This window comes from Mastomys coucha, unplaced genomic scaffold (genome assembly GCF_008632895.1).
Source record: "Mastomys coucha isolate ucsf_1 unplaced genomic scaffold, UCSF_Mcou_1 pScaffold15, whole genome shotgun sequence".
In the NCBI taxonomy this organism is placed as follows: domain Eukaryota; kingdom Metazoa; phylum Chordata; class Mammalia; order Rodentia; family Muridae; genus Mastomys; species Mastomys coucha.
In genome coordinates, this window is record NW_022196897.1 from 113,360,045 (window position 1) to 113,369,770 (window position 9,726).

At 43.6% G+C, this 9,726-nt stretch overlaps 1 protein-coding gene across 3 annotated transcripts in view; it reads right to left on the reverse strand.

Moving 5' to 3' along the window:
* Positions 1-1,962, reverse strand: part of Bub1 (BUB1 mitotic checkpoint serine/threonine kinase) — a 34,003-nt gene extending 32,041 nt beyond the window's left edge. For 2 of the 3 annotated variants that reach the window (XM_031371843.1, XM_031371842.1), the window contains exon 1: positions 1,808-1,962. In XM_031371843.1, the coding sequence (XP_031227703.1) occupies positions 1,808-1,833 (26 nt within the window). In that variant the 5' untranslated portion in view covers positions 1,834-1,962. The other variant, XM_031371844.1, reaches the window with a different exon arrangement.
* Positions 1,963-9,726: the final 7,764 nt, after the last annotated feature.

The window sequence follows — 9,726 nt, forward strand, 5'->3', positions numbered from 1 at the left end:
AAAAAAAAAAAAAAACCAGAAAAGTCAGCAGCATTTGCCTCAGTCTATCTAGATTTAATGATCCCAATGTCATCGCCACCCTGTGGGATTGAGACAAAGCGCTCTTATTTCTCAGGAGCATAGCTAAGTTAGGGGTTAGAATAAGATCCACAGAAAGCCTCTCCTTTGGTGTGACAGCCCCCTTACTACAGTTTGGAGCTTCCAGAGATTGTTTGCTTGAGTCCAAATCTAATATTGTCCCAAAGGAAAAGCACATGCTGACAGTGCTCCCAGAGGACTGCCTTCCTTCCTTCCACAATACCTAACCATAGCCTAAGAAGTCAGGCAAACAAATCAGGTCCCAATGACCTCAGGTGCTAGTGGGGTAAACAAACGAAAACATGAAAATAGTAACCATGTTTCATTAACTATTAAATAGAAAAAGGGGGGGCAAGCTAAGGAATAAGAGTGGGATCATTAGCTAGCTACCACAGCCATGTTAGGGAAATCATCAAAGCTGACAGAAAGTTGAACAGAAAGAGTCAAATAAAGTGTGTGAAGAGGTAGCAAGCTCTATCTGCATTTTAAGATGTCTTCTTTGTGCCTTCACAAAAAGGAGCAAGGCTGGAACCATAAATAGGAATCAGTTCAGAAGTTACAGCAGAGTCCTAGTAGGTAGTAAGTAAGGGTGAGACTAGTATTGTACAACTTCGGAAAGAGGGTAGGTGGGAATTAACTGTATTCTCAGTACGAATCAAGCTGAAAACCACTCATGGGTTTTTAAACTGAGAAATGATAAGCTTAGGAGAAAAAGAATTTAATAGTAATATTTTTGTAGATGACCAGAAAACTCTATCTCAAAATATATTTCACTGGCAAACTGAAATGATCATTCAGAGAAACTGCAATGGCTTTCTTATAATTTTGTGGACAGTAGTTGTAGAGATTTTAGCAATTTTTTTTTTTAAGTCAAGAACTCTCACTTTTTTACTTAAAAGGAACACATTTTGGATTCTTTTTGGCATGTCTGAAATGTCAGCACTACTTCTATGTTTAGAAATTCTTACTTAGGAAAATAAGATATACAAATATTTGTCTAAGGTAAACATTGAATAGTCTCACACCAACCACACCTCCTGGGAAAATGGCTTAAACACACTGTAACTTAATGCTAAAACATCAAATCATTAAAATAAATTAGCCTTTAAAAAATCAAAATACTTAGTTTCTTTTTTAGAATGGAGAGGGGAAATCCTTGGCCGATCTGATCAAAAATTAAATTGCTTGCCGGGCGGTAGTAGTGTTCGCCTTTAATCCCAGCACTTGGGAAGCAGAGGCAGGCGGATTTCTGAGTTCGAGGCCAGCCTGGTCTACAGAGTGAGTTCCAGGACAGCCAGGGCTACACAGAGAAACCCTGTCTCGAAAAAAACCAAAGTTCAGCTTCATTATTTTTTCTTACGTATCTGGCAATCGAGAAATAGTAAATTCTTTCTTTAGTGGGGTGGTGTTTTTATCAGACTTTCAAATTTTCTCCAAATATCTCCACCACACAAGTTTGGGTTTGGAAGGCGGGGCGTCCCTCGCGTCCAGACGGACTTCCCCGTGGAGAAGACACGTGACTTCTGAAAGTCCCGCCTACTGCCCAAATCCTCGGCACGAAACGGTAACCCGCAGCAACTCGCGAACCTTAGGGGGCTGAGGCCTGGTGCGGCGAACCCGCTGAGGAAGCGGCGCTGAGGAGAAAGCGCGCCTGAGGGACCCGGACTCCAACCGTCCCGAGCGGCACTCGGGCCGGCTCGCGCCCTCACTCTACCTGACCGACACTTACCGAAAGACATTTTCTAGGTTGTCCATGACGAGAAAAAGCGTGCAGCGGTGAAATATCTCACCAGTCCCCGAGGAAACACCCCATCAGCTCCCGGCCCGAGCCTCGAAGGCCACCAGCAATTCGAATTCCCCGCGCAGTCGCACTCGTGACGTCGAGCGTTGACAGCGCGCCTGACTATTGGTCTCCGCTGCGGGACAGCTGGCCAATCGCTGCGGCCGTTGCTGGGAGACAAAGTCCCGCCCCCGCCTCCTCCCCCTACCCGCCCCGGGGTTCTTTTCACTTGCTCTTAAGCAAATAGCAAGTGGGTCTTAAATTAGGTGCTGCCTGAGGTAAGGTTTATTTCCATTGTAGAGAGACACTGCCTTTTTTTGTTTTGTTTTGTTTTGGCATAGGGTTATTATTATTACTTTTTAAGAAACGGTATAAATTGCAACTGGTTTACAGTATTACACTACCAGGCTGAACGGGACGATTCCGTGACGAACCTTCTTGGGTCTGAGAGTAGCGAATTTTTGTCCTCTTTGCTTAACTAACAGAAATTGCGTAGCTGGTGAGCTGGCTCGGTGAATAAAGGCATCCACAAAGTGGAAGGAAGAAAACCAACTTCCTCAAGTTGTCCTCTGATCTCCACATGCATGTCGTGGCACATACTCATATAACAAATAAGGAAACCACAATCATTACGTCTGGTTCATGAATGAGGAAAATTAGCCGCGCGCGCGCGCGCGCGCGCGCGTGTGTGTGTGTGTGTGTGTGTGTGTGTGTGTGTCCAGAGATTTATGGGATCCCATGCCTTTGGCCTCTGCCAGCACCTGCACACACTTGGTTCACATAAAGGCACACCCACACGTATTTGTAAAACAATATTTGTAAAATATTCATAATAATTTTTAAAGAGTCTGGATGTCAAAGAATAAATATTTAACATGTCCATGTGCTCTGAGAGTGAGTTGAGAAATAATCTAGTCTTCCCTGCACTTGAGTTTTAATAACTTCCCACTTAGCCTCTCTAGGGTCACTTGACCAAAGCAAGTAGAGCATAAAAGGCTCATGGGATTACTTACCTTCCTGTTTCTAAAGGTCCTGGGAATGTGTCAGCTCCCTTAAGTTGATAAACAAGATATTGCAGCTTCTGGACAGATAGACATTTTTTAACCTAGAGAAAAAAATTATGAGTGATTTCCCATTTGATTTCCTGGAATCATCTAACTAGAGGGATATTCCTGACATGTTTTTATAGCTGCACACAAAAATATTGTCTGTGGTCATGATATTGGCAGAATTGGTAAACACCACTAGAGGGAGTTCCAAATTCTTGCATTCCTTGTAGATAGTAGCAAGCAAAGTAAAAAATTAAGAATACACTTCCAGCTGGGCAGTGGTGGCCAGGGCTACACAGAGAAACCCTAAAGAATACACTTCCATAGGAGAATGGCCTAGAGCAGAGTGAAGGCTTAGAAAGTCAATTAAGGAGGGCTGGAGAGATGGCTCAGTGGTTAAGAGCACTGACTGCTCTTCTGAAGGTCCTGAGTTCCAATCCCTCACAACCATCTATAATGAGATCTGACTCCCCTCTTCTGGAGAGTCTGAAGACAACTACAGTGTACTCACATATAATAAATAAATAAATAAATATTTTTAAATTCCTTTTTTAAAAAATTGGATATTTTATTTACATTTCAAATGTTATCTATCCTCTTTCCCAGTTTCCCTCCCTCCCAGAAACCCCCTATCACATCCTCACTCCCCCTGCTTCTATGAGGGTGTTCCTCCACCCACCCACTCACTCCCACCTCCCTGCCCTCTATTCCCCTACACTGGGGCATCTATCGAGCCTTCATAGGATCAACAACCTCTCCTCCCATTGATGCCTGACAAGGCCATTCTCTGCTACATATGCAGCTGGAGCCATGTGTACTCCTTTGTTGATGGCTTAGTCCCTGGGAGTTCTGGGGGGTCTGGTTGGTTGATATTGTTGTTCTTCCTATGGGATTGCAAACCCCGTCAACTCCTTCAGTCCTTTCTCTAACTCCTCTATTAGGAACCCCACACTCAGTCCAATGGTTGACTGGGAACATCCGCCTCTGTATTTGTAAGGCTCTGGCAGGGCCTCTCTGGAGACAGTTATCTCAGGCTCCTGTCAGTATGGACTTGGCATCTACAATAGTGTCGGAGTTTGATGACTGTATATGGGATGGATCCCCAGGTGAGGCAGTCTCTGGGTGGCCTTTCCTTCAGTCTCTGCTCAACACTTTATCTCCATATTTTCTCCTGTGAATATTTTTTTCCCTTTAAGAAAGACCGAAGCACCCACACTTTGGTCTTCCTTCTTATTGAGCTCCATGTGGTCTGTGAATTGTATCCTGGTTATTTGGAGTTTTTGGGCTAATATCCACTTATCAGTGAGTGCATACCATGTATGTTACCTCACTCAGGATATTTTCTAGTTCTATCCATTTGCCTAAGAATTTCATGAATTCATTATTTTTAATAGCTGAGTAATACTCCATTGTGTAGATGTACCATATTTTCTGTATCCATTCCTCTGTTGAGGGACATGTGGGTTGTTTCCAGTTTCTGGCTATTATAATAAGGCTGCTATGAACATAGTGGAGCATGTGTCCTTATTACATGTTGAAGCATCTTCTGGGTATATGCCCAGGAGTGGTATAGCTGGGTCCTCTGGTAGTACTATGTCCAATTTTCTGAGGAACTGCCAAACTGATTTCCAGAGTGGTTATACCAGCTTGCTATCCCACCAACAATGGAGGAGTGTTCCACTTTCTCCACATCCTCACTAGCATCTGCTGTCACCTGTGTTTTTTATTTTAGCAATTCTGACTGGTGTGAGGTGGAATCTCAGAGTTGTTTTGATTTGTATTTCCCTGATGAATAAGAATGTTAAACATTTCTTTAGGTGTTTCTCGGCCATTCGATATTCCTCAGTTGAAATTCTTTGTTTAGCTCTGTACCCCATTTTTAATAGGGTTATTTGGTTCTCTGGAATCTAACTTCTTGAATTCTTTGTATATATTGGATAATAGACCTCTATTGGATGTAAGATTGATAAAGATCTTTTCCCACTCTGTTGGTTGCCTTTTTGTCCTATTGACAGTGTCCTTTGCCTTACAGAAGCTTTGCAATTTTAAGGCCCCATTTATCGATTCTTGATCTTACAGCATAAGTCATTGGTGTTCTGTTCAGGAATTTTTCCCTTGTGCCCATATGTTCAAGGCTCTTCTCAATTTCTCCTCTATAAGTTTCAGTGTATCTCTATAAGCTACAGTGTACTCACATATAATAAATCTTAAAAAAAAAAAAAAGAACGTAATAAAGGCTGTCCAAAGGATTGGGGCTTTCATGCCACACTCTCTGGGGTTTGGGGTCATTTTCATAGCATGAGATTGCTTGTGTACGCTCCTCCATTACATGAAGTCGTCTTTGCAAATTCATTCTTGGCGTGTCTCTTTAGTATTTCAGTATTAAAATGTTACCTTCAGGCACCCTGGGGTGCAGATGCAAGTGGCTCTGGCTAGTTCTAAAAAGTCTCAGCCTTTCTTTTTGTGGACATAGTCTTCTCATATGCTAATTTAACAGCCTTTGTGGAAGGCTTTCTGGACTTCACTCTCCACACAACTCTTTGGCCTTAGTTAGAAGCTGAATAACACTCTAGTTTGTCTTCTTGGAAGCAAAGGAAAGGCTAGAGAAGAGGTAAAGTGAACCCAAGTTACCTACAGACCTCTCCTATATGTTTAATCTGGACATGCATATCGCTCTTCTTCTTATGTATTCTGATGCGTTATGTATTACAAAAGCATGCCTTGTGTTTAACAATGGATTTCCTTTAACAAAAAGTTTTAGTTAAGATAACAGTGGAAAGTTGTGATAGCCTTGGTTTATCATAATGTAGCCATTTGTGCTTCCCTATGCAGAGCCTTATTTTATCCGTGCTGGGGAAGTCTAAAGAGCACTGTCAGAAGAAAATGAGGCTGAGTATGAGGGTTCAAAATTAACACCATGCAGCTGCTGCTCTTTAACCATGACTCCAGTTAAACACCCAATCAAAACTGCTTCCTGGGAATCACGAAGGAGCAGCTGCTGTCTGCAAACAGTCACAGGTGACTGCTGGTTTGCCCAGAGCTCCCTCAGTCAGTATAAGTAACCTTGTCATTTCCGAGGATACTGTGGTGGCTGTTGCAGGAGGCTGTGTCTTTCCTCTCTGTGGACATTTGTCTAGAATGTGGGATAAGAAGATCCAGTAAGTAAAAACTGCCCAAGTGTTCCCTCTGCCACTTCTGCTCACAATGAGCAAATAGCATAGGGCAAATAAACCAAAGCAAAGCATTCCCCGCCTCTCCTGTTCCACATGGCAGCTTTTTTGTTCCTCTCCAAATTTTTCCATTTTCCTTACCTCAAGTTTTGAACAGTAGCCAGAGACTACTCAACTGGAGAACACCCTCTACAGTGTCCTCATCAGGAAAGAAGGCACTGCCCAGACAAGCTCCAGGATGCCTTTGAACTCTTATACTTATAAGCGTTATATGATTTCTAAAATTCACACACTCAAATGCCCCCCAAGGACAGGCTGTACCTTATTATAGAACCACAGCTTTGGGTTGTAATGTTGTTCATGCCCTGGGATCTCCATAAAAGCAACATTCATTAATAATGCCCCAAGTCAGTCCTGTAGTGTGCAACTCTGTTAAGTGAGCCCTGGATAGGGTGTTCAGGAGGCTGCTAAACGACATGTGCCCTTGGCCAAGTCATTAAACATTGCTAGTTATTCATTTGTAGAAGCAGCTTAAAGGAAACCTGAGCACCAAATGCCCAAGGTCATGCTATAACTCACCATAAACCACTGCATGTGGAATGCCCTATAAATGCCTTGCTGGCGAGGAGGTCAATCTGTCACTCCTCTTAGGGCCAAGAGGCCAGGGCCGTGTGGAGAGACAAGCCAGAAACAATTTTAGAGCCTTTCTTATGTACTGAAGACCTGGACAGCTCTTGGTGACTAATTCAGATCCAGTCCACTACAGACCAGTTCATACTTCTCAGAGGCCAATCATTGTTGGCTTCCTTCATTCCAACCTTTGTGGTCTATATCTGGTGTCTGTCATGGGTGAGATTTCCGGGCCTGGCCCAGGGGTAGCTGGAACATCTACTCTGGTGCCTTTGACATCTCTTAGCCTTCTGATGACCTTGAGGGACTCCCAGCTGAGTACTTTTTGCTGGGCAGTACTTCTTTGTAGGGCTGTCTAGAGGGGCCTTGGGGTTCTGGACAGGACGGCATCTTTGGTCTGACTGTGCTGCCTGTTAGGTTGAAGGCTTTGGGAAAAGGAAAGGACTGGGAAGATTTGGAGAGGAAGGAGAGGCAGCTGTTAAACCCCTTAAGAGGCTGCTGGATGAGGTGGGGGGAGTAGGCACACCGTCCATATTAGACCTGTGTAATCATATCAGCAAAGTAGCCTCACAGAGGTTTCTGCTACACACCTTCTCCACTGCATTTGGTTGGTCAGGAGTGGTTATCTTACCCACACTAAGCCAATCAAAGTTGCACTAGAATTGCTGCAACTGGAAACGAAGGGGAAACGAAGGTAGATTCTTATGGTTGGAGCTGAGAACAGTGACATTGGGGGCCTGTTGGTCTCTGTTGTTCTTCCTTCTGTGGAGAGTGGTAGAGCTGGAGAGGCATTCGCCATGACAAGATGGCGCCTACTTCCGCTGTCGGCTCCTGGTAAACAACTGTTTGCGCATGTGAGTAGAGTGAAAAGACGCCAAGTCACGGCCCATCCCGGGGCGTCATGTGGGGTGATGAGCAAACAGCCATTCATGGGCGGACATGCCGCGCTGTGGGCGGACACGCCGCACTGTGGTGTATATAAACAGTGCTGATTATTGGCTCGGCCCTTTTTTCCCTCTGGATGAGGGCAATAAACATTTGCTGCAGAAGGATCCTAGTGTTCGCGTGTCTTCTTCCCAGCGAGACGACTGCGCAGGCAACACCTTCCTTCTGGGTGGGCTTTTGTCTGCCCTGAGAGTAGAGAAAGAGAAAACAGGGAGACAGTGATAGAGAGGAAGAGAGAAAGAGAGCTGAGACAGCTGGTTCCAGGGGTTTGTGATACCCTTCACACCAATGATCTTCTCCAGTTATGTCCAAGTTTCCCTTTAGTTTTGCAAACTGAAGAATTTTCATTTTGTTGAAAAGAATTCAAACAAGTTTTTATTGGTTTATAATTGACAGTGACCTGGATAACAGCATTGGAGAGTGTGGATAACAAGACTGAGAGAAGCCACATTTTGCCTTCTCTTTCCCCTTTCTCTCTTCACATACACATCAAACATACATATGGGAGTGTGTGGATATGAACACACACAAATACATATGCACATACACAAACATATACATACATACATACATACATGCAAACAAATTTTTTGACTCATTTGAAAGAAATTGTGCCACTAAACACTTCAATTTGCTTTCAAGCACAGAACACTCAAAACCCACAGTGCTATGATCAAACTCAGACACCAACATGAGTGCAATACTGTTACACAGACCATCTCACATCACTCTCTTCAGCTGCTTCTAGGTTTCAGCAAAACACTGTGCAGCAAAGTTTGGAATCACTCACCTGGGGGAAGAGGAAGTTTATGAAAATTCAAGTATCTATGCTCAACCTTTAGAACATGGGTCTGTTGGGAGGAGTGTGTGTATTTGTGCCACTGAGCCTTTAAAAAGAAAACCTAGTTTACTCTGGTATGTAGTTAATGCAGAAATCAGTTATCTAAGCCAACAGTGGTTACTTCCTTCCATTTATTGGCCCAAGATCAATTTGAGGTGGGGGTACTAGTTTGAATAGTATCCCCAACATACACAAAGTATGTTTGTTTATCTGTAACCTCAGAATGCCTTCTTTGGAAATAAGGATTTTCACAGATGTAATCAAATTAGGAAGTCGCTGTGGATTAGACTGAGCTTTTAACTCAGGGACAGTGTCCTTCTGAGAAGACAGAAGGTTGAAAATAAATACTAGGGGAGAAGGTTACATTATGATTAAGGAAGCTATTAGCATGATATGATACAACTACAAGCCAAGGAATGCCAGAGATTTCTGGAAACCACTAGACTCTAGGAAGCAGCAGAAAAGGATGTTTCCCTGGAGCTCACAGGGTCAGAGTGCTGCTGCTATTTCATCTTTACACTGGAAGCCTTCATATCCATGAGGGAACAGATTTCTGTTGCTAACCTATTAGTTTGTGGTATTTCTGTGGCAGCTCCAGGAAATTAAAACAATGGCCATTGAACCTATTGAATTTAGCCAAAGTTGCTCAAAGGCAACTTCCCTCATTTATTTTACAGCTTCTCCTTGTTAATATTAATATCAACATAATATTAATATAACATTTTATGCATATGAGTGTGAAAGACCCCCAGAACTGGGGAGATCCTTACTCAAGTCTCGGGACAACGCGACCACCCAATGACTCACGAGAGGCTGAACTTGCTGCAATCACATGAGGTTTATTGGGGATACCGGTACCGGGTCAATCCCGTGACCATGCTGGCCAGAGCTCGACCCCGAACACAAGAAGTGTGGGATATTTAAGGGAACATCCACAGGCTGGGGGCAGGGAGAGGGTTACCAAGGAAATCAGAACATAAAAACAGTAGAGACTTTCAGAGGGACCCAACCCAAGGTATTCAGTTAGGGAAGGGAACACATTCATTCTAGGAATGCAATCTTCATCTACTGGTCCACAGGGTGGAGTCTCATAAACCACTAGACCTTCATTCTTAGTTCCCCCCTCATAGTGGATCATTCAGGAGAGGCAGGTATCGGGAACCAGAGCCCTGAGGCTCTGGATTAGCAAAGTTCCTGGAACTAGCTACTCACTCCATCTTTTTTTTTTTTTTT